This window comes from Passer domesticus, chromosome 19 (assembly GCF_036417665.1).
Source record: "Passer domesticus isolate bPasDom1 chromosome 19, bPasDom1.hap1, whole genome shotgun sequence".
Lineage (NCBI taxonomy): Eukaryota > Metazoa > Chordata > Aves > Passeriformes > Passeridae > Passer > Passer domesticus.
In genome coordinates this window covers 378,144-402,153 of record NC_087492.1, presented here as the reverse complement: position 1 = coordinate 402,153, position 24,010 = coordinate 378,144, and the positions used below count along the sequence as shown (strand labels likewise).

The following is a 24,010-nucleotide window of genomic DNA, read 5'->3' as shown; positions in this document are numbered from 1 at the left end:
CTTCAAGGGACATGCCAGCCAGTTTACCCTAAGAGGGAACTGGATTAGAAATGTTTCTCAGAGCTGGGACCTGTATTCCAACATGAACACCTGGGGCTCGTGCTGTGCCTGCAAAACTCGTTGCTCTTACTGTTCATGTTCCTCAATACAGAACATGATGGCAAGGGAGAGAGGATGTGGATCTCACCTGGACTCCAGTTTTGAGGGAGATTTCACGGAGCAGGGTGATTTTCTGTAGATTATACACTTCAGCTGCTTGGTCAGCATTCTCACTGCAGAAAGTACACACAAGCTTCAGCTCTCAGGGGAGTTTCTGCTCAAGGCCATTGCTCTGTTGTGGTTACCTGAGGCACAGGTCCCTGTACAGCCAGGTCTAACCCAAACCAAGGACTAACACTGCGTGTTCTCAAAGCCCACTGCAGCATTTGGGCTGAGTACCTTCAGCTCTTGGTGAGGAGCGAGCAGTCCCCGACACAAGGGGATGATCACTGTCCAACTGCCAAAAGTTGGTTTATCCCACTAGCCATGGCTTTTTCTTGGGCCCCTTCATTGGTGCTTCCAGTTTAGCACTCACAATGTGCCCCTTTATTCCCCATCTCTGCTCATGTACAGGAGCAGTTGTCCTTTCTCTGGAACAGAAGCTCCTTTCAGCCTAAATCACTGTTGATACAGACAAGTATCCTCTGACTATACTACTTCTGCTTCCCACCTTCTGATCCCTTCTGTACCCTTAGGAAAGGTTTCCCTCCCTTCCTCTGCTTTTCATGGCTGCCTTTGCATCATCGGTTTCATCTGATTCAAAATCTCACTTCCCCTTCCTACTCTTTGCCCAATTTCTTTCCATTAAAGATCTGTGTAAGTCCCTCAAGGGTACTAATTTTATTCAAACAGAAAACAAATAAAAAAGGGAAGTCCTGTTAAAGAACAAGAGCTACAGAAGTTTGGTGAACCCAGGACCAAGCCAGGTTCACCAGCTCCACTTACCATTCAAGACTGAAATCAAAATAGTTCTTTGCTTCTGAACAAATATTCTTCCATAGCTCCTGAGGGGTCATGCTTGCCCACGCAGTGTTATCAGCATTGCCAAGGTTCCTGTTTTTCCTTTTCTTATTCTTCTTCTTGGAGACCAGCTCATCAGCTGGAAGATGGGCAATGGGATTTGGGAAGGAGCTCAGAAAACAATTGAGGAAGTGGCTGATGGCAGCGGATAAACCTGACAGCTCCACACCCTACAGTGAGACACCAGAGTCAGTCAGGAGGGACAGCTGCCACCCCACAGCACTGCTCCAGCCCCGAGCCTCCCTCACAGCCAGTCCTGCTCCAGCAGGGGCACCTTCCACGAGAGGGACAGGAAGGCACTGTGTACAAGTGGCACCAGCACAGACAGAGTTACATCAACCTAGGATTAAGTGTATGCCTACACACAGCAGTGTTGTGTAGGCATATCCATTTCAGGCTGCTACCTGGGACAGAGAAAGCAGAGAGTGCAGAGAAGATTTTGGCACTGGAACCAAGCCAAGGTGTATTGCCAGGCTGTGTGTGGACACGTACAAGGACATGTAGTGTTGAGCCAATTAAAACGGCTTCTTAGAAGGGCAAAGGCAACACTGTTTAAGAGGAAAAAGTATTGCATAGAAAACAAGCTGTGATTTCACTTTTAAAAGCCTCCAACATAATGAGTGAGGATCTGGGGAGGAAAAGCATGAATGATTGCTCTCCGGGAAAGCTTTCTTCAAGTGGGAACTTGTTTTCCCTTACATACAGGCCTGTACCTATTTCAGTGCTAATGAGCTTGTACTTCTCGTTGCCATGCAACCCCCAGGAACTGCCTAATGAGAGGAGAACCCCAAACAGCTCTGTTTGTGGAAAAAAGTCATTAGGGAGGACACAGGAGGCGAGAGGTCAGGCTGCAGGTCATACCTGGAGGTACGTCTTGAAGATGTGTTTGGCTGATCGAGTGATCAATTCACTGATTCCAATTTTCTGCCCAAAGGAATAAAGAACAGACTCAGTGCCTTGGCAAGAATATGGAAAAATACACTGGGCTTTTGAAATGGTCTTTTAGCAAGATCTGCAGAAGATACACTATTCTCCCTGCAGCACAGAACTGCAAAAGCATTTGACAGCCCTCCTGGAGCCAGTGAGGAGCCCCTGGCACCTCTGTGCCCACAAGCCACGCGTGCAGCATAGCACAGCTCCAGCAGTGCTTCAGGGGCTGCCACAGCCCAGCCCCTGCCTGCTCCTGGGCAGCCACACTCACAACACTTCAGAGTTTGATCCAAGGCCCAGATGTGTCTCTGAGGCTTAAAAAATGCATGGGTGAAAACCCAACTGTGTTACTCACTATTACATTTGGGAATCCCTGAAGCAATTCTCTACCCCAAAAGATACTCACAGTTCCTAACATTATGAAATCCATTAAGGATTTGGAAAAAAAACCTCCCCAGCCACCACTTACAGGTCCTCCTCCCTCCTCCTGAAGCTGTTTATTTTTACACAGAGAGAACAACTGGCCAAGTGGGAATCTCCTAGGGACAAACGATGCCAGAGTGGTTTGAGCTGTGTGATGGTAAGGCTGATGCTTACAAAGATGTGATCCAGCTGTGCGTGGCCGGGGGTCTTGGTGATGAAGGTGATCACCTTGCCCAGGTAGCGCATGTTGATGCCCCTCTGGTGCATGGCCTCAGCCAGGGTTGCTCCATCCATCGGGAGCACCGTGTGATCCAGGCAGTCCTTCACCTGCAGGGCACAGACCTTGCTTACTGAGGAAAACATGAGGGAAAGAACTTCCATTTAAACTAATATTTTAAAAACCCCCACACCAGGAGGCAGGACAGGCATTCCCCAGTGCCACTGCAGACACCTCGTTACCTGGGGCTGAGGGTTGCCCTGAAAGCAGACCCCAGACAACTCTTCTGGTGGGTAACAGCTGCTCTACCACCAGGGACCACAGTGTGTGGTTACCTGTGTGTGACACAGGCAGGGGGGACACCTGCAGTAGCCAGCCCAGTGTGGGCCAGGTCCTTGCCACTGGGGCCAGTTTCACTCCTGTCTCAGCAGGGAAGGAGCAGCACTACATTCTCTCAGAGGCAAAACAACTCCTACCTGTGCAATAGCAGGCTGACCCTTCTTTAAGGGCCTGACAGTCACTTACTAATTGCCATTTCCAATTAAAAGAGTACGTGGAGCTGTGCACACATGGCTGATAAGGACAAATGGCACTTGCATGTTAAGTTATGCTGCAGTGCTGATAAACAGTGTTTAATTCACGTCATGGGGTAACACCAGCTCCTCTCTGATATGCACAGGACTACCTGCTACAGCAGCTGGTCTGCAACCTGCTCTCACACAGGCCTGTGCAGTGCTTTGGGTTTATATACTGGAGTATCAGCTACCTGGTAATCAACAATCACCGAGCCCTTTTCTGACTCACTCACCTTTTTTGTTTAAATACTGAATAGCTGGTTCTGAAGGCTGTGCTGACTACAGAATTAGTGGATTTAGAGTTCAGAAGACACTTTCCAACAAGGAAAACCCTCTCCTAATGCAAGACCAACAGCTCCTGGACATCTTGGAGTAGAGCACATGAGTTCTCCCCTGCCAGTTCCAGTGCCTGCTCTGACAGCTGCATCAGCCATCAATGCAGCAAGCGTCCCAGGAAGGGAGAAACTGGGATTTCTTATGTGGCCAGGGGCATGGGTAACATCCAAAATGCTTAAGAATTACAGAAGGAGTTTTTAATGACTGCTATTAGTCTAAACAATTTCCCAGTTCACTTCAAATTATTAGTCAGTGACTGAGTCACAGCCAGGGTCAGCTAAAACAATAAACTGTGAAGGATGCCCAGGGCTAGGGAGGATGGCTTATGTGGTCTCCATTGTCCCAAACTCTTAGCAATAGCTTTAATTACCAGTGCCAAAAATTTTTTGTTGGATTAAGGTGAGAAAATTGTGCCATGATGCAAGATGGGAAAAAGAAAACCCCTTGTGCCTTGCACGCAATGCTCGTGCTGCTCCCTGTGGTCCCCACCAGAGCCAGAGCTGCAGCTGCTCAGGTAAAGCTGCTGTCCCAGAGTGACCAGGGCCACTGCTTGCTCAGAGCAGCCAAGCTCTGAGGGCAGCATCACTACTGGCTCTGGGTTCCTTACCAAGCCTGGGATCTGGCAGGACAGCAGGAATGCAGCAGCATCCTTGAGCAGCTGCTTCTGGTCCTGCACCTCCTCTTTGCTTGACTCCGGGAAGCGAACGCCTGGGAGAGGAGAAGAGAAAAAACATCAGCCACAGCAACTCAGAAACGTAATTGTCTCCCTGGAATGCTGGATGCTTCAAAAACTTATCTCAAACTATAAATGTTTTGATGGAAGAGCTTTGGCTGCTGATGGAAGAGCAGTGGCTGAGCTGCTCACTCAATGGTTTGGCCATTCTCCTGCAATGTGCCTGCACACTGCCCCAGTACTGACCCCAAGAACCACTCTGGGAGCTTCTCAATTTCCCAGTTAAAAATATGGCTCCATTATGGAAATTCGAGTGTGATGCCTGTGCCTTATGTGTGCATGTGAAGGGGCACTGTGACTGCTCACTGAAATGTCACTAAAACAAACCCAGCCCATCACTGAGCTCCCAATATCAGTCAAGTTACACAAGTGTTATTTTTTGTGTAAACTACTACATGAAGATCAAATCAGATTTTTTTTCCTCCCTCTGCTTCTTTTCACATGGTCTCACAGCTGGGATGCTGGAGAATCACAGGAGGATTCTTGGCAGCAACCCACAGCCCTCCCCGGGGTGGGAGATGCTCCCCGCCCGCCCTTGGCAGCTCCAGATGCTGATTCCTCTGCAATCATTGCTGCTTCCTCTCTGCATCTCTGTGCTTCACGGGAGCCCTGCACCCTGCCCAGCCAAACAACACCAGCAACAGGCTTGGCTACAGCACCGTGCTGCTCTGCAGCTGGCTGGACACAGCCATGCTCTGGAGGGCTGCTCCCAGCTCTGGGCACACTTACCTGGTGAGAAAATATCTGGGTTAAAGCGAATATCAAATGATGTGTCACTAATGGAGCCCACAGCCTTGCAAGCATTCCGAATCACTTCTCTGCTTTTGGGATCCACTGGAGCAGGAAGAAAAACAGAATACAAGTGAGTGTGCAGTTCAGCAAATGACAGACCTAGCGACTAAATTAAGTTTTGTTACTAAAAACAGCAATGATGGCACATTCTGAAGAAATCCATTATAAAAACAATCAATTCTAAAGGAGAATGGCTGCCAAGTCTGAATAAGAGCACATAAGATGACCCAAAAGCCCCATGGACGTCCCCACCTCCAAGCACACGCACTCAGAAATCCAAGCCTGGGGTTCCCAAAGGTGCCCATGCACTGCTGGCCTCCTGCCTGGCCCCAGCCCTCCCCTGCACTCCACAGACCAGCCTGGCCAGGCTCTTGCTCCCAGGAAAGACTTGAGGGGCTGGTGGCCTTGCTGGGTTCAGACACCTCAGTCATCCTTCCCCCAGGGGCGAGTAATTAATGAGTAATTAATGTGAGCAGCTCTAACAAAGAGGCCAGGCAACGCTGACAGGCAGCCAGTGCTGTTTAGCCACCGTCCACGCCCAGCCTGGCACACTCCCAGCAGTGCCAGCCCTGCAGGAGCTGAGGCTGAAGTACCTGTGCTGTCGTCGGACGCGATGGTCTCCGCCAGCTCCTTCACCTGGTCCAGCCCAGCCACGCTGTCGTCGATTTTCCCGTCCTCCGGCTCGGGCCTCTCGCTGTCTGCGGCGCCGTTCTCTGCAGAGGCACCATTTTCCAGGGCAGCTGAGCTCTCCTGCTTGTTGGCTTTCTGCTGCATCAGCTGCAGCGCAGCCAGCTTCATGAATAAGAGATACCTGCAGCAAAGGGAGAGGGCAGTTCAGCACAGCAGCATCCCAGAGCACCACACGTCTGCAACGTGCCCCACTCCTGAGCTCCCCTGCCTGCCCAGCCCCAAGTGACCCAAACATCCCACCACAAACATGCCTACAGCAGTGACCACTGGACCTTTTCCAGCCTACAGAAACAAACGTAACTTTCAAGACACTGGGAAAGCCTTAAAAAGAAGCACAAATCCTTCCCGTTCCCTAGCCATCAAGTGGAAAGGACACCTGCAGGGAAAGAAGAACTTCTAAATGTTTGGACAGGAATCAACAGTAATAGATCTGGACACTAAAACACAAACCATGTTTCCCTGGCTCCCTGTCCAAATCCCTATTGTTCTCACCTCTTGTTAATTCAGTTCCTATAGCTGCATTTACACAGCCAAGCAATAGGGCAATTAGCTGCTCACTTCTGGGAGCTCTGCTGGGATGTTCCCAGGGCAGTGCAGCAAGGCCCTGACTTGAACCATGACCAGCTGCAGGTGGAGGAAGGGGGGAGCTCTGCTCACCTGTGTTCTACAAAGGCATCAACAAGCTCTTGACGGAGACAGCAAAGCTTGTGTCTGTGCTGCTTGGGGAAGCCCATTTTCTTACATTCCTCTGGCATCTCCTCCCCTTCAACAGGCAGGAAGTTCAGATCCGGAGGGAAAGTGCGTAGCAGGTCCAGGATGTAGTGACGCCCATCATTGCCAATAATGCCTTTGCACTCTACTGAGGAGCACAGCTCCACCTCCTCATTCTTGTCGTTGAGAACTTTGTGCTTCTGGATCTTCAGCGGCCTGCTGGTCTTCTCCAGCAGCTCCAGGTACTTGGGGTGTGACACAACTGTCTTGCCAAAGTCTATTGAGCCATAGATGACACTCTGTTCCTGCTCCCGCTCCAAGATGCCAGGAATAATAGACTGAGCTGTCACCCTGTAACCTCTGTAGTCCACCACGACAGTCCCCAGCGTGTACAGCCCTTCCACATCCACAGCATTGTAGGTCCGCACACCGTTCAGGTCATTGGTGGGAGCCACATAAGCAGCAACATCTCCACCAAAGTCCTTGTAGTGGTCACGGACGTCAAAGCCCAGGCTGAAGAAAATGTTGTTCCAGATGAACATCTGCATCTTGGTCTCCTCGCTGGGGTTGATGGCCATGACGTTGCCATCAATGACAGCCATAGCACCTCGTGTTGCAGCTGCAGTGAAGTCACTGTGAACCTGGAGGCACATGGAGAGAAAGCAGGATCAGGATCTCCCCATGCTCACAAAGCTCCCTGCACATTTTATCTTTGCTCCTCTCCTCCCAATAGCCTTTCAGCAGGCAGGCAGGTTGCTGGCTTTTACTGCTGTGAGCCTGGCTAGTGGCTTCAATACAAGCCCCAGGAGCCAGAACACAGGCAGAAAAGGGCTGTGTGAGGAGCTGCCTGCATATCCCAAAGTTACCTTGAAAATGGCTCGTTCTCTCAGCAGCCTCTCAGGCAGGTTCTTGCGTGGCAGCTCCCGTGTGGTCTGCAGCTCCTCATTCCAGTCTCTGGTCTGAAAGAGGGAGGAAAAGCCTTGTGGGATGCAATGCATTTTGTGGGAAGGGGCTGGCGAGGCACTATTCCTGCTTCACAAGGCATTTTGGGAGAGAAGGGAGAGGAAGGGGCAAGAATTCAGGCTGCTGTGGGGCTCAGAGGAAGTGACTTAGCAGCAGGAATGAACACACCTCGAGAGTGGACTTTATTCAACAGCAGTTTGGGACAGATCTTGCATCAGCCCAGCCAGTGCAGGGGCACTGAAGGGGCAGCATGGTGCAGGTGTCATCAGCCAGTGCTGTGGTCACACTGCAGGCATGTGCTGCCCACGGCTGGCCACTGCTGCCCTGCACCACGCTGTGCTAGAAAGCTGCAGCTGAAGCATTTGGAGCAGTCTGCTCAGAGACACAAGAGCCATTCCAGGCCTGACTGGCACGAGGGAGTGGTCTGCCTCCTGTGCAATGGCACTCTTCAGAGCAGGGACATGGAATTTATAAACACCCGAGCAGAAGCTGCTCCTCTCAGTCACTTCTGTGCTCAGGGAGCTGCAGCCTGAGCAGCACAGCCCCTGTAGCCAAGGGCCCTGTGAAGAACAAGGACTCCTGCAAGTTTTCCTTTGATGACCAAAACCGTCCCACAAATAACAGAGGTTACTTCTTGGAAGCTGTTCCTGTCAGCAGAACTCTTGCCAGTGTCATCAGGCAAGCAGGAGCAGTACCTGGCCAGGTATGTGCTCCTCATAGCCCAGGCGGGAGGTGTAGGCGTCCTCCGCCCGGACACAGTCCATGGCGTGCTCTGCTTGTGGAGCCGTCCAGCTGTACACCTGGAAAGGAGTGGCTATCCTCTCAAAGGGGTGTCTCTGAACCCTAGTTTGGGAGAAACAACAATTACACATTTTTAAGGAAGAATCCTTTCTATTCCAAGAGAATTTTCCCCGTGCTTTCACGCTGGGCCCTGCAGGTCACGATGTGGAACCCCAAGCAGTGCTGAAAGTCTCTCGTGTAATCTGTCTGCTCTCAGCAGGGGCTGGGGGCTCATCTGTAGCTACTTCTGGCCTGAGAAGCAACACAGTACAGCCATTTTTAAATGGCCAGATAGTCACAGTGGTGGCTGGAGGCCACTTTCATCTCCTTAATGAAGCAGGAGCAGAGCTCCCAAAGCCACACAATGTGCCTATCAATCCACACCCTGCTGAGCCAAGGCAGTTCATTAAGGGACTGACTTCTGCACAGGACCCACTGTCCTGGAGCAGAACAAATGGTCCCTGCAGCAAGGATGGGAGAATCAAACAAGGCCTTATTGTTGTGTTATTATTACAGGAGCTAGAGAAAATTACAGAATATTAACATGCACAGACACGTTTAAAATAACCAACCTCTCACCACTGTAAGCCTACACAAAGCCCTCTTATGTTACTTTCACTGACATTTATGCTTCTCTTTTGTGGATCAGGGAGATCCTCAGGGTGCTGCCCTGTTGTTCAGTCAGGTGCTCTGGTCCTTGCAGCTTCCACTCACATGTCCCACCCACCCACCACTACATGAGCTCAGAGAAGCAGGCACTGCAATCCCTGCTGCACCAGAGGCATCCAGCTCCCCAGAACTCCCAACTTCACACTGGGCTGCTCAAGCAACTAGAGAGGAAGAAGCACTGCTACCGTTTCTTCTGCAGAGCAGAGAAGTTTTTTTTGAAAGTAGGGCTGATCTGGTTAAGTAGTTCCACCAAGGAATGACTGAGAAAACTAGGGTTTGCAGGTTTGGGATTGAAGTTGTATGCAGTAGACCTGCAAGAGAAAAAAAAAAAGAAACAGTCAAAAGCCATTCTCATACCTGAGACTTTCCACAGCCTAGGAAGGTGGAACATGACTGAGAGCTCTTCATACATGCACAGTACCAAAGGCTGCACCACGTGCCCTTGCCCGTGGGAGAGGCCATGGGGCAAAGAGGCAGATGGGCTGCAAGGACCCTACCCAGTCTCCCCCCATGACACAGCCAGTAACCCTGTACCTGGCCCTGACGGTTTTTTAATTTAGACCTTTTTCAGCCATGGCCAGGATCAAGAGAGGCTTCTATTTTTATACTGGGAAGGACTGATTGCACAGAATTCCCAAACACACCAAAGGTGCCTTTGCTTAACAGAGAAACCCCTCAGCACAGCAGGTCCAACAGGCATAGCCACAACAGCCTCTCACAGTCACCATTAAAAAAGCAAAAAAAGAAATTATTTGTAGTAAAATCTGCACCCAGCTCAGGGAGTTCTGACAGGCTATGCTATGCTTTTGCTTCAGGGCAAAATGAGATAGTTGCAATAGTCAGGAAGGAATTTCCTCCCAACTCAAAATGCTCTAAATAGCTGATGACATTATGGGATGTTTAAACTTTCCCTAAAGCACCAGGCATTTAGCCACTGTGGAGAAGTGGTACCAGGCACAGCTGAACAGCCCAATCCAGTATAGCAACTCCCACAAACCCATGTGAGCAGCGAATTAAAACAGGCTGTTTCTGCCACAGGGAAAAAAAAAAAAGCTGCAACTGTTTGTTTATGAGTTGCTTTCCAGTTGGCTGCTGCAGGGCAGGACAGGAAGAAGCCCAGTTACTCACTGATTCAAGTAAAATCCCCGAGTGGAGGCAGTGATGCTGACGTGCCGATCCTCCACGGTGATGACGTACAAGTACATGAGGTCCCCGTGCATCTTGCGGTTACCGGGCGGAGGGTTCCAGCCGCTCATCGTCAGCACCTTTAGGCACTGCAAAGGCTACAGCAGAACACAACACAAGCAACTCCTGTCAGCAGGAATTAATTCCTTTGAGTTAGAGTCACTCAGTGTACACGCCAGATCCCCTTTACCTGCTGCCCTTGCTCGACTCCAGAAACAGAGCTTACAAACGCGCCTGGTCTCCAGAGCACGGCTTCCTGAGCCCTCTGCAGTCCACTAGTTTGCCTTCACACCGTGAGACATGGGTGAAAGCAGACACCCTGGGCCTTTGGGCTGCACAGGGTATGGACTTCTTGCTGTACTCGTTTTCAAATGGCAGCTTCTAAACCAGAATGCGAGTGGGAGGGCATGGGAAAGCTAAGGGCAACCTGTAGTGACCTGCAGATCCTGTCTCCAGGACATTGCAGAGGAATGCTGCTTTCCTTTCTCTGCCACCCATCCCAGCAAGCCCTTCCACACTCTGCAGATATCCAGACTCCATGTCCAGTGTTTTGCACACCAGCTCCTGGACTTTATTCTTTTGGCTAAGCAGTGCTATCCCAGTGCTTGTTAAGCACCAAGCAGAACAAATCCCAAAGTCCACTTCAGCTCAGCTTTCAATCCCTGACCACCAGTTTGCTGTGAAGAATGTGCCAGCAGCTGTTTGACACAGGAGAACTCTACCTTCCAGTCTCTGTTCTGGGGCTGAAGGGCACACAGGGGCCTCTCTTTGCTACCTGGCAGGATATGTTCAGGAGGGGTGCAGTCAATTTGTTCCATTTCGGTACCTTTCTTCTTCCGTTTTCCACTGTCTAGAACAGACAAAGATAAAGTCAGTTCTGAAAAGTGCAGCATTCCCTCCCCCAGTCATCATTCAAAGAGGGATGCAGAAGTACTCCAAGTATTCTCTGCACTCCTAAATGACACAGGACAGCTGATTGCTCCTGTGTGTTTAACTAAGCAAGGAGCCAGGGAACGAAACCACTGACCACACCAGAGAAGTCTTTTTGACCCGTACCTCCCAGGTCTCCTTCAGTGAAGACACTCAGGAAGGACAATGAGTTACAGTCCACACCATTGAAAGCATCTGATGGGTCAAGGCTCTTCAGAAGGTCCCGAATGTGGCGCACGTGTATCCTGGCTTCTCGCACTGTGTATGGCTCTGATGACCAAAAAGTGAGGAAACAAACAGGAATTAGACAGTTGCTTACTCCTTTGGCACACCGGTCTCAAAATGGAACCAAAGAGCTGATAGGTGGCCAAAACCACTCCCTAAGAAAACCCTCACTCGTTCCCTCCCAAGTCTGAAGGAACTTGCCTTCCACCACTTTGAGCAGTGAGCCCTCCTGCAGTCCTTCAATGGTCTTCAGCTCAGCAAAGTTATCCAGGACGTTGCCATCCAGCTGCAGGGAGAAGCAGGTCCGATGGCAGGTATCCTCCCGGTCCATCAGAACTTGATGGATTTCTTGCACCATCTCTTGAGGAGAAACCTTAAGAAGGTAAGAACCCAGACAATTATTGTTTACCCTCCCACATGCTCTTGCCAAACTTTGCCCCTCAGCTGCAGTATCAAAAACCTCTCAGACCTCTCTCTCCAGGCTTGGAAAGGCAGACTCTACCCTCCTTCCCAGGAAAGTCACTTCTGCTCCTGCTGGGGGGACACTGTCACCTCTGGCAGGGTCAGCCACCCAAGTTCCACCCCACGGGGCTGGGCACCCAGAGATGTAACAGCCAGGCACTGCACCAAGGACTTGGCATGGGACAGAGGTGACAGAGGGCACTGAAGGAACCGAAGCTGCTGGGGGAAATGGGGTTCTTCCCTTATCCATTCACACCACATTAGTGGTGAGACCTCGAATGCTGCCCATGGAAAACAGCCCAGCTCCTCCTCCCCGTGCGCGTGTCTGTGCCAGTGCCACCCTCCACAGGGCAGGGCTGCTCCCCACCTCCCTGCTCTGCTGCAGCACCACTGACACTGCTGGAAAGCCCAGAGCACTCCGGGGAGTTTACATAAGCTGCTGTAAACAACACAGCCTGCTATTATTAGCCTATTAAAACTAACAGCCAGGGGGATTTAAAGGAGACAAAAAGCCAGTCTGAGACGCAGCTATTTCCACAGGGATGGGATTTTGCTGCACTCTCTGCCAGTCTAGGGGAGGTAAGAACTTCCCATTGGGTTTAGATTCCAGATGCCTCTCCCCAAAATTAAGAGATACATCACTCAGATAGTTTTCAGTGAAGTATCAAGCTAAATGGGACTATGAACTAGGCCCATCAGAGCACATCTTGACCTGGCAGCATGTGACTGTCCACATGACATGAGGCAGAGCTCTCCATGCAGAGGGAAGTGGAGACTGCATTATTCCCTTGGTCTTCAGGCTGGTGCTTGAGCTCCCTGAGCTGTGTTAGCACCTGTCACTGCACCAAACCCAGGCTGGCCTGAAGCACCATCATGTCATAACTGCTGAGCAAGCAAGGGATTTTCCCTTCCTCACTGAGGCCCAGAAATCACGTTTTCACAACACTTCTTTAGAACAGCCCAGAAGTGGGAAGGCCATTTTCCCTGTGCTCAGCTCCATAGCCAAACAGCTACACTGCAATGAGATCTCCTTCCCCTTGCTCCACACCTGGGACCCAGAATGAAACACCTTCCCTGTCCTTGCAATGCCCAGGTAGACTGGGCTAGGAAGCCTCTTGCTCGTGTCTCTTCTTCCTTCATTTCTCCCAAGGCACTGGCCAGGCAGTCTCCTGCATCCTCCATCCTTTGCTGCCTCTGTCCCCACTTAATTCTGGTCAGAAGATAGGTCAGGGAGCTGAGAGCAGCCTGAAGGTGCTGTCCAGACTGAGAGGGTTAACAGGGGCCTTCCCAGGCACTGCCTCCTTCCCTGCCTGGCTGGCTGAAAGGATCTGGCTCAAATACTCCCCACCACCTCTGCTCCCTTGCCCAGCAGGCGAGGGCAGGTACCTGCAGGGAAAAGGGCTCTATCCCTGGTGCACAGATCTTGACAGTAAATCCCGTATCCTGTATGACGATGACCTCCTGGTCGTTCCCGTCTTCTCCCGGCTCAGCCTCCTCATGGCCATTCTGCTTGGCATCCTTCTCGCCCTTGAGGCTGTCATGTGGGCCGCTGCCATTCATCAGTGCCACGCCAGACGGGTGCTCTGGGCAAGGAAAGAGGGGTTTAGACAAGGTCCTCTCCAATGGGCTGCAGAGACTGGCCTGGACACTGCAAAGCCCGAGCTCATCAGGGGCTAAAAGCAGGTTTTTATTCTGCACTTGCTGTTTACTAGACAGAGGAGTGCCAGGCCCTTCCCTCCCTTTCCTCACAGCATAATTAAGGTGCTCTCACTTGCCTGCGGTGTTTGCATCTTCCACAAACCATGTGCAGAGAGAGGAGGGAAGGAGAGCAGGAAGGATGGGTCAGTGTACACCACACTGAGCTGTCTTAAGAAGCCTCTTAATTAAAAAAAAAAAGGGTGTGTGTTGCTTTGCAGCCTGGAGGCAGCTGTTACCTCTGCACCAACACGTTAAAGAGCAGAGGGAGAGGGAGGCCAGCGGCTGCCCGGCACCGCTGCGCTCACGTGGCAGCCCGGTTACTCCACAGGCACACAGCAGCTCCCACGGCCCTGCCCGCCTTTGGCCACCCTCTGCATTTCCAAAATACTCTGCACAGATCCCCATGGTGCCAGGGCGAGGCTTTGCCTAAGCACTTTTATTCAAGAAAATGGTGACGACATTTTAAATGCTCGTTTAGACAGATGTGTCACAGGGCTGGGGAGCTCTCTGCACCCACCTCACAGCTCTGCAATGGTTTGTTTTCTTTGCCAGTGAGCTGGATAGCTCAGACAGCTGATAAGATCTAGGAAGCTGCCAGTCTCCCAGAGGAGCCTACATCCTCTGAACCAGGCTGGGGACCACACTAAAGAGGACTAAGGGGCTGCCAGGAAAGAGCTGCTGATAGCAGCTCTGGGAGATGGCAGAGTACCCCGTGCCCCCAGCATGCCAGGCCAGTGCCCCATCCCACCCCGCACTGCCGGGGCAGCGGGTGCTGGAGAAGAGCAGGCATCGTGTCCCTCAGGCTGTGCTCCCAGCAGGGCTGCCAGCACTCAGCTGCAGCCCAAGGTCACACTCAGCAGTGCTCTCAGGCACCCACTTGCAGGCAGCACAGATGGAGCAGGTGGGGCTCTTTCCCAGGCAGCAGAAACAGCTTTCTGAAAGGCTGCACAGGGTCAGGACAGCTGCAAGCCAGGCTAAAGCCTCGAGGCTGCAGCCCTGCAGCCACCTCCATCTGGCAGGTGTCTCTCCTCATCCTCACCTCCCAGCAAGGCACCAGTCCCCACTCCAGGGGAAATGGCAGCTCAGCCACCCTCACCTCACAGACTGGTGCTGTGGCTTGAGGACCTACAGCTGTCACAGCCAGTTCTTCTCCATCAGCCCCAGCTGCTCCTACAGCCCAGAGAAGTCATCCAGCCTTCACAATAACCCAAAAAGAGATGGCAACACCATATCCCCTGCACACCTCTGGAGCACAACATGAGGCTGCAGCCCCAAGCCCTGCAAAAGCCCCCCTGGAGGGTCACATCCCTGCCCCAGACCACTGCCAACAGCAAGCCCTCAGAGATGACTGTCAGGGCTGACCTGGGACACGGGGAAAGGGCAATGAGAGCACACCCGTTCCCAAAGGCAGCAGGTAGCAGAGCTACCTCACACAGCCTAGGCTGCCTTCAGCAGCTCAGCAGCTGCTGCTCATGTTCCCTGTCACTGTGCATATGTCCCCAGCACTCGCTGCTCATTTTTTTGACAGATGAAGCCATGGGCAAGTCAGACGAGAGGCCTGGCTCTGGCTCCAGCAAGCTGCTGTCATGCTAGAAAGGAGGAAGAAAAGCTCCATGCAAGAGTGCCTCAAGAGATGTGGTTTCAGAAAAACCACACCATACCCAAAGGGCTGGGGAGAGCCCCTCGTCACGCCCTACAGCCAGCAAAGCCACGGTCCTGGGCTGCCTGAACACGTGGGGATCTGGAGGGAGAGCAGACAAGAACCACGGAAATGCTGCCCCTGGGGCTGCCGGTGCTGCACACAGGATGAGCTGCCAGGCCTGGCCCAGCCCCTGCCCACCCAAGCAGGGAGGATCACTCAACTTCTGTTCCTGCTGTGGTAGCCAGAAAGGAGACAGAATTTGGCTGAAAGGAAGGCTGGCACTGCAAGCCATGCACACGCCAGTCTGGAGAACAGCAAACACCTTCAGCAGCAAAGCCAAGTGAGACAGGAAATCTGAACACAGCAAGGGAAAGTTGCCAGCCAGGACCACACTTCTGCTTTTCACTGCTCAGTGGTGTAAGATCCCTGAACTACCTAGTGTTTCAGGAATCAGAACACTGCTCCTAGTCTGCAGAAATACAACAGGTTCACACCTTCCATCCCTCTTTTCCTTACTTGAGTGAAGGCAAGGCCAGCACAGCTCTGCACTTTGTGACAAGAGACATGCAGAGGCAACACCTTCAAGTCTCCTTATGCTAGAGGATCTAGCTCCAGCCAGCACAGACTTAAGTTTAGAAACGAAAGTTAATTCTGGACTGAGAAAGATCTGCTGTGCAGCAGGTTAACCCTCGGATGTGAGCCAGGCAAGGCTTTCCAGAGGGGTTCTGTACAGAATGGGTATATTTCAAAGAAGCACGAACTGGCCTGGAGGCTGTGCTGCCTGCTGGGTGCTGACTCACCTGATGTGCTCCCCAAGGGCAGCAGAGCTGCACCCACCTGCCTTAAAGTGGTTCCTCCCTCCTGCTGCAGCCCGACTGCGCCGCGGCCTCAGCGGCACAGGGAGGTACATCATGGGGCACTCATGGATTTCACAGGATTTCAGCCTGCTTGAGACAGCAGGAGGAGGCACAGGAACACCTCAGAGACACCTGCAGAGCCCTCTCCCTTCCTGGCTCTTTTCAAGCCCCAAACAGCTGGGCAGCTGTGTGGCTGCCATGCTGCACGGCTCACGGAGGTGTCTGAGTCACAGGGAAGCGGTTCCGCCCGCTCCGGGGGCAAACCCGGCTGCTCCTCTGCTCACCACCCTGCTGCTGCTGCAGATGGAGATCCCCGCCGGGGCACGTCGGCCTCGGCACACAGGCTGGGGTCTCGGCTGAAGGCTGTGACCTCTGGTCTCCCCTGTCATTCCTGGGGATGTGCCCGTGCCCCAGCAAGGACCCTCCTCCTGCAGCGCGTACCCGAGGTGTGGCCCTGCTGGCTGGAGGTGTTCTCACCATGAGCACACCATGAACACGATGTTCTCGGTGCTGCCCCGAGCACAGCACAGCAATCCCTGCACACAGAGCAGAGCAGAGCAGAGCGTGGCTGGGCACCCCACACCGGGACAGCGACCCGCACCCGCCTGCCTGCGCTCACACCGGGCACGCAGGATCAGACAGAGGATTAGGCTTCATCTCTGCGCCTGGACAGGGAGTTCACACGCCAAGGTGACAGGGCCTGCTTTAATCACGCTTCCTATTTACAGCCAGGTGTGGCAGTGGCACCTGGCAAACCCCTGCAAAGAGCCTGGCATGAGGGAGGGTGCACACCTGAACCCAAAACCTGCTGGCTGCACACAGCAACAGACCGCACAGATCCTGGGAAGAGTTAGTTAATAACTGATTTACATTCAAACAAATCTTCTAAACCAAAGTCAAGACACAAATCCTTTTCAAAGATTATCGGATCCAAAAGTCAGTGACACTGTGTTGCTGGGAATTAGCCTGGTCTGCAGGGACTGCTCTGTCACTGGGGAGTTTCCTTCCCTACATTTAGTAACTGGAGAAATTCTTAGAGACAAAACTAAAAATTAAACCCCCCGTTTTACCAGCACCAACTTCTGGAATGCATTTCCTATTATCAGTTCCAGTGCCATTTTGAGAGGTTAACTGGCTGGGGCCCACTGTCCCCACTGCACTGGGTGAAAGAAGAGCAGGAACATCCCATCCTCGGCACAGCTGATGGAGCTGCTCCACCCCTGCAGCTCAGGCCTGTCCTCAACCTGCACACAGCTGAAGGAAGCCAAAGGCTCCCTGTGCTGGTCCCTCACAACTGCACACTTCCACCCAAGCTGCTGCAGGCTGGGCTGTGCAGATCCACTCCCATCCTTTACAAGGACCATGTCTGCAATCATGAACAAAAGAGGGATTTACCTTATGAACTGAGAAAAAGACAAGCAAAACGCCCTTAAGTTTGCTTTGCTGACACAAACAAGGCACAGACGGGTCCCTCTGTGGTACACACCCAGGTGGGATACCTCGCCACCTTCCTCCCTCACCTGTGAGTTAAAACATCACCCCTGCACCCCCCCTCTCCTTCGTGCTGCCCCATCCCACAGGCACACACAGCCACCCACCCCTGTGAGGGGCATACGCTGTAGTGGCTGCATGCAGCAGGACAGAGCACCTGGGAGAGGAAGCTTCTTTTTCTTCCTCTTCTTCTTCTGCTGCTGCTGCTTTGAGGGCAGAACCTGGGCCTGGGGATCAGCATCACAGCATGACCTTGTGCTGGGGCAGGCAGGAGGCTCTGTCACAAAACCAGCACTTGTGTTCTGAGCCTTAGGTGACACCTCACCAGGGGGAACAGGCAACACAACCGCACCTGCAGCTGGCAGGGCTTGCCCTGCGCTTGATGGCAGAGCAGAGGATGGTGTCCCGGGGCTCCCTGGGGAGGGGGCAGGAGCTCTGCTCCCCAGCAGGCTGTCCGGAGCTGCCAAGGCTGCGCGCAGGCCCTGGCCAGCGGAATGCGCTCTGCTGTCAGCTGCTGCCACGTGCTCCTCCCGGCGGCACCATCTGAGGGCTGAGCCGCTGTCCTCAAGTTTCACACAGCCCTGGCAGGCCTCAAGTGACTGAGCATGATCAACCAGCCCTGCCGGCCTGCCCCCAAGGTCGGCTGGAAGGACAGTCACTGCATGGGATGCCTCCGTCCGCTGGAGCGGGCCAACCGTGCCAACGCCAGGTCTCAAACCGCTCTTATCACAAACTGTCATCATTCCTTCTTTGTCCTTGGTCTCAGGGAGGTCTTGGATGTATTCAGTGCCCTTCTGCAGGTTTCCAGTCACCGCCTCACTGGGGATGATGTCTGGATACAGCCCAGCACACTGGGCAGCTTCTGGCATCTCCGGGACGACAGCGCAGCTCGTGGGAGACTTTGGCAAGAGGGGCGACCTCTCGTCGGGTGAGCCAGAGCTGCGTGGCTGGAAGAGGAGATCGGTGACTTGCCTGCAGCAGTTTGCAAAAAGGCTGTTTCCCATGGCTGGCTCGTGCAGCACCGGATCAGAACGGTCAGCTGTGTTCCACACATACACTGAAGCCCCAGCAGGCGCAGTCCCACGCGCTGCCCGTGCCCTCTCGCAGCCAGGTGCTTTCTCCAGAGAGAACGCCTGCGTGGCCCCAGCGTGGCAGGACACAGGACCAGCAGCTGCCTCTGCGCAGGATCCCACGCCCCCTGTGCTCACCAGAACTGGATGCTGGGCTTGCAGCAGCTTCCCCAAAGTGCTGCCTGGGGCCCTTCAGCCGGGCACGCCTTGGGCCCTGTCCCGGCTGCCTCCCAGCCCGCAGCTCCCGCAGCTGCAGCTCCTCTCTCCCGGGCTCACACGGCTTCCCAGGCACTCGGGGGATGCCTCCGGGCCCGGCCGGATATAAATAGCCCGATCTGAGTGCCACAGCAGTGCAGCCTGGGACGAGCGCCGTGCCAAACCTGAGCAGGGAGATGCATTGAATTACAAGGCCAGGGCAGTTACTATGGCACGCCCGGGCCCGGCACAGCCATCCATACTAAGCAGGCGAGCACAAAGCTTCAGGCACTGAACCAGCCAGTAGTTTCTAGACGAATTTTCTCTCCTCTCACGCCGCTCTGCCATATAAAACACAAACAAACCACAAAACCACACACACAATCCCCTAACACCTCTCCTCTCTCCATGCTACTTAAAGAAAACCATGGCAACTGAAACAGGGATTATGGAGCTGGAGCTTTCTCCAAGCAGGAGGTGGCCCGGGGAGGCTGTGGCCAAGCAGGGCACTGCTGGCCTCCAGGAGGCCGTGCCACAGCCTCCATCACGGGCATCATCCAGGTATCACTGCCTTGGCCCAGGACAGGCCTTGGAGCTCTGGAGTCTCACGACTGCGCCATGAGCCAGCAACAACTTTCAGATCACAGGAGCATTGTGGCTTTTTTGTGATTTTTGAAGAACTTTATATATACTGACAGCTTCAACTCTCCCTCCTTACGAAGAGACCTCTGGAAGAGGAGGAATCTCCTAGCTGGTCAGGTCTCATGAAGCTGAGCTGCATTTCCTCGACTGCAGCCAAAGCAAGCTCCCACGTGTATGTGAGCTCACAACATGTATGTGTTAGCTCTAACCTGTGAAGGCTGGTGTCAGTACAGCACATGCAAATTAAATTTTAGCTGAATAATAAATGAAACTAAATAAATAGTTTAATGAATCCAAATAAATTGAGTAAATGAATAGGCATTAGCTCCAGAGATGGCCCTAATGAAAACGTTTCTGCAGGACATCCCGTCAGGGGAGGTGGGAGACATGTGGAGGTGCCTCCCTCTGCCTCCCTGCGGAAACCACAGCTTCCCAGGAACTCCCCACTTCAGGTACAACAAGGCCTTCTTTTAATAAGAGCCCACAGTGAAACATTAGAGCTGCTCTACTGCCATCATTAAACTCAAATTGGTTTTAAGACATCTGTGGGCAGAGGTACAAGCTGTGCATTTATTTCTCAGCAGCTTCACACCACTGAGCCTGGCTCAGAGAGAGAGCAGAGCATGGTGAGGCTGCAGCCCGCAGTGCTCTGGGCAGGGCCAGCCCAGGTCATGCACAGGGTCCCACAGCTGCTGGCTCGGGCACTTACAGGTGCTGAAATGCCTTGTGCTTTGCATCTGGCACCCTGAGTTACCCACCCTGCACTCTGCACATCTGGAAGATTTACATTTAAACTCACTTGTAAACTTTCTATCTGCCCAAAGCTTTTAATGAACCTAGCCTTGAAACTGGCTGTCTGGGTGACCCTGCTACAACAACACACAACTCAAACATCACAGAAATCAGGCACAAAGACTAGGACTAATGCAAAGTGCAAAGACCAGCACCAACAAAAACATTAACTGTGTCAGGAAGAGCATGTTTCTCAAATTTCGAGAGCTGAAGGAAGGAATTGTATTTCAGACAGAAACCAAGAACCAGCCAGTCGATAATCCTCCAAGTCCCTGTGCTTTACTCTCGAGCATACCTTGGTTCCAGAAAGCTTCTGGGACAGCAAGAGCAGGGAACCAACCTGTTGCTCTCTGGGCAGGGTTTGGGGAGGTCAGACAGCTCTGATGGCCTCAGCAGCTCAGGGGCCAGGAGCTCTGCAGGAGTGCTGCAAGCAGCAGCCCAGGAAAGCAGCCTGCCCCACAGGAACCCTCTGCAGGCACACCGAGTGAGCACCCAGCTCACACAGCGCCCTGGCCCCCGCTGGCACCACAGCCCAAGCTGCAGCTGAGCCTGCAGGACACCAAGAGCACAGACAGAGCACAGCCTGCCCACAGCAGCACCCACGCTGCCATCCCCAGTCTCATCCAACCCCAGGGCAGCAGGCTGGCCAGTGGGGAGCCCGGGCTAGCCTCAGCTAATCCAGCCCGCTGAAGCTCTGGGCAAGATTCGTGATCCTGCAGTTTTATGTCACTGGACATAACTACAAACAACTCCTCTGAGCCTGCAGCCTCTTCAACAGCTTGTAGTAGAGACTTTCTCTTTAAAGTGAAAGACAAACTAAGGAAATGCTTTTTTAGAAAAACATGCCAACCAAAAGCTAATCCTGGGAGAGCCTTGCTACTATGGCAAAAATCTGACCTCCTGCCAAAAGTGACAGCCACTGCCACCACAGGAGGAACCACGTGCTGGTTTTCATCTTTGGCACACTGTCCAAGCACTGCCCCAAGGACTGGCATTGCTTCTCAAATGCAAATAAAATGCATGAACTTCAGACCTGTAAAGCTTCTAGAAATAACAACTTTCTAACTTTCTAGCACAACCAATGGAGCACAATGCAGGAAAGTAAAGAAAGTGCTGGGAAGCTGTGCCAGAAGAGGGGTGTGCTGCCAAGTTTAGTCATGTACAGACAATGAAGGTAAACACAGGACTCTGCAACACGGTGCTGGCTTCACTGTGCACGAGGCAGTTCTGAGTCTGCAGGTGGATTTATCTCAGTGCGTGTTCCTGACCTACTTACTTCCACTTTTCAGCTGGGAAACCCAGGAGCGAGGCTGCTCAGGCAGAGCAGAGACCTTCCAGTGGGAGCTCAGCTCCTATCCCACTGACAGAACTGCCCTAAACATGATCCCCTCGGGTTCCCATCCCTCATCTTGCCCTACAGATGCTGTGCTATCACACTCCTTTCCTCTTCTAACCTTGTAGCAGTGATCAGATTTCTCTTGCACAACTTTCCTCCAATGTCCCCCCCAAGCCTGCTAGGGCTGTGTATTAAAACCCCGACTGCCAGCAATTCAGTCCTTTCCAAAACACCAGTGAACCTCCAAGGTTGGGCAACAGACAGCGATAGCAGATCCCCAGATTAAGGATCAGCCTTCTGACCTTGTTGCCAACGCACAGCTACGCTTGCCTCCACAGCAGTTTTCCATTAACACCTGCATTCTCTGCTGCTCTAATGAAGATGTGTCTGAAAGGCACACGAGCCCGGTGCCTGGCACAGCTCGGGGGGTTCCTGCAGCAAGGAGCCCACTCACAGCCTGCCCTGGGCTCCAGGCACTGAGAGCTGCCCCAGACACAGCCAGTGCTGCCCACACGGTGCTCTGCAGGGCACACAGCAGGGGGAACACCAGAGCCCAGGAGCCAGAGCTCGTGAGGCCAGTGCCAAGGTGGCCAGGCTGACCCTGCTCCCAGGTGAGACCTTCCTCTGCTCCTCCCCAGACTCCAGTGCTGAAACACACAAGGGATTTTTCCACCTTCCATCCTCCCTCAGCAATCAGTTGTGGCTGGAGAGGCAGAGATTACACTGCATAACTTTTTAACCCGACTGCTGGCACTGCAGGTGTGATGCTTGCTCTAAAATCCAGCACGAGGGTGAGAGGGGGAGCTACAAGCACTGAGCTTCCCACTCCTGAACTGCACCCAACCTGCTCCACTACCAAACGCCAGTGAACTTTGCTTTAGGTGACAAACTGCAAAAATGCACCTGGGCACCACCCGAGCAGCGGGGGATGGAAGGGATGTGTGGGTCGGCCAGGGGATTCACGTGCCTCAGGACGAAGGCCAGCCACCAGCCACGCTGCCTCCACACCTCCTGCTCTGGAGAGCAGAGAGAGCAGCTGAGCCTGACATGGGTGCTCAGGCTCCCAAGCTCTCGGAGACACAAACACCAAGCTGAGCACACCCAGGGCAGGTGCAGGCATCCGAGGGTCGGTGCCAGCCCGGGAGCTGGGCTGGAACAGCGAGCACAGGGAGCTGCACGACGTCCCTGACCCGGCCGAGCCACTCAGGCTCCAGCACAGAGCACGAACAGCCAGCAGATAACCAGTTAACCCTGCACCTGCCAGCTGAGGTGTCGAACAACCCTCTGCCCTTCCAGGAGAGCCCTTGCCCATGAGTATTTTATAACGTGTCAGCGGCGCCCGCAGCCCGAACGTGCAGGAGGAGCCGGCCCCGCGTGTCCGTGCGTGGGCAGCGCCCCGCGGGCCCGCACCCGCTCCGGGAGCGCCGCCGGGGCCGGGGCCGCTCCCCGGGCCCTGGGGCCGCTCCCCGGGCCGGGCACGGCGCTGCCGGCCGGGCCCCCCCGCGGCCGCGCGGTGGAGCGGCCCGTGAAGGTGACCTTCACCGGGCCCGGGGCTCCCGCTCCGCCGGGACGGGCCCGCCCCGGCGCGGGCCCCGCCTGACCCCGCGGCTGCCCCGGGCCCGGCTCGGCCCCGCTGCGGCACGGCACGGCACGGCCCCGGAACCGCGCGGCCCGGCCCGCTGCGGCCTCCGGCCCGGGCACCGGCGCGGCCCGGGCCGCGAGGAGCCGTGCCGGGGCGCGGGGCCCTGCCCCACTCCCCCGCAGCAGCGGAGCCCCGGGCCGCGGGCGCGCCCGGGCCGCTCCGCCGGGCCGGCCCCGGTACCCGAACCGCCCGCCACCGGCCCGGGCCCCCGCCGCCGCCCCGGCCCCGCTCCCACGGCCCCCGCGGCCTTCCGGGCGGGCGCCGAGAGCCCCGGCGGCGGGGAGCGGGCGGCGTGTCCGCGCCGCCGCTCCGGGCGCGCTCGGGACGGGCGGCCCCGGCGCCGCAGCCCGGCCCGCGCCGCGCCGCCGGCCCCGGCCCGGCTCCTTACCGGGGCGCTGCTGCGTGTCGGCGGGCCGGCCGGCGCGGGGGCCCGCGTGCTGCTGCTCGGCGCCCTGCGCGGCCGGCACGGCGGCCGGCGGCATGTCGCCCGCTCGGATGACCATGGGCCCGCCGAAGGACAGCGCCGTCCGCCCGCCCGCACACGTGGTGCGGCCCCGCCGCCGCTACGGCGCCCGGCACGGCCCAGCCCCCGCGCGCCCGCTGCGCCTTAAAGGGGCCGCGCGCGCCGCCGGCCCGGCCCCGCTCGGCTCCGCACGGCTCCGCTCGGCCCCGCACGGCTCTGCGGCACGCGGGGTGCGGCCCACCGAGAGCCCCCAGACCCCGGGAAGGTCACCGGCCGCCTGCGTCCTTCCCGGAGGCCGCAAGTTCACGGTGCGGCGGTCCCGGGGTGCCCCCAGCCCCGCTCCGCTCCCCTGCCCCGGGACACCCTCCCTCAGCGCACGCCGCGCCAAGCCCCCTGGTACCCAACAGGTTACATCTCTTTAAACAGGAGTCTGCGGCCCTGGGGGAATGTTGGGAATATCTTTAATTGTAACAAGTAATGGTTGGTGATTGGTAAAAAAAAA

General features: G+C 54.6%; 2 protein-coding genes across 4 annotated transcripts in view; one reads left to right on the top strand and one right to left on the bottom strand.

Annotated features, from left to right (window-relative positions):
* CLUH (clustered mitochondria homolog) overlaps window positions 1-23,606 on the bottom strand; it is a 31,667-nt gene extending 8,061 nt beyond the window's left edge. Inside the window, exons 1-17 of one of the 2 annotated variants that reach the window (XM_064394239.1) lie at window positions 23,434-23,606; window positions 13,067-13,263; window positions 11,420-11,591; window positions 11,120-11,263; window positions 10,786-10,913; window positions 10,007-10,161; window positions 9,064-9,189; window positions 8,125-8,272; window positions 7,333-7,425; window positions 6,413-7,107; window positions 5,659-5,876; window positions 5,003-5,107; window positions 4,148-4,248; window positions 2,587-2,739; window positions 1,921-1,983; window positions 985-1,229; window positions 188-272 (exon numbers count right to left, since the gene is read on the bottom strand). In XM_064394239.1, coding sequence (XP_064250309.1) covers window positions 188-272; window positions 985-1,229; window positions 1,921-1,983; window positions 2,587-2,739; window positions 4,148-4,248; window positions 5,003-5,107; window positions 5,659-5,876; window positions 6,413-7,107; window positions 7,333-7,425; window positions 8,125-8,272; window positions 9,064-9,189; window positions 10,007-10,161; window positions 10,786-10,913; window positions 11,120-11,263; window positions 11,420-11,591; window positions 13,067-13,263; window positions 23,434-23,548 — 2,943 coding nt within the window. In that variant the 5' untranslated portion in view covers window positions 23,549-23,606. Of the gene's footprint in view, window positions 1-187; window positions 273-984; window positions 1,230-1,920; window positions 1,984-2,586; window positions 2,740-4,147; window positions 4,249-5,002; window positions 5,108-5,658; window positions 5,877-6,412; window positions 7,108-7,332; window positions 7,426-8,124; window positions 8,273-9,063; window positions 9,190-10,006; window positions 10,162-10,785; window positions 10,914-11,119; window positions 11,264-11,419; window positions 11,592-13,066; window positions 13,264-17,525; window positions 18,654-23,433 lie in introns of those variants that run through there. The other variant, XM_064394238.1, reaches the window with a different exon arrangement.
* The window catches only part of RAP1GAP2 (RAP1 GTPase activating protein 2), a 73,884-nt gene continuing 72,919 nt past the window's right edge, over window positions 23,046-24,010 (top strand). For both annotated transcript variants that reach the window (XM_064394251.1, XM_064394252.1), the window contains exon 1: window positions 23,046-23,058. The gene's annotated coding sequence lies outside the window, so the exon portion shown is untranslated. The remainder of the gene's footprint in view (window positions 23,059-24,010) is intronic.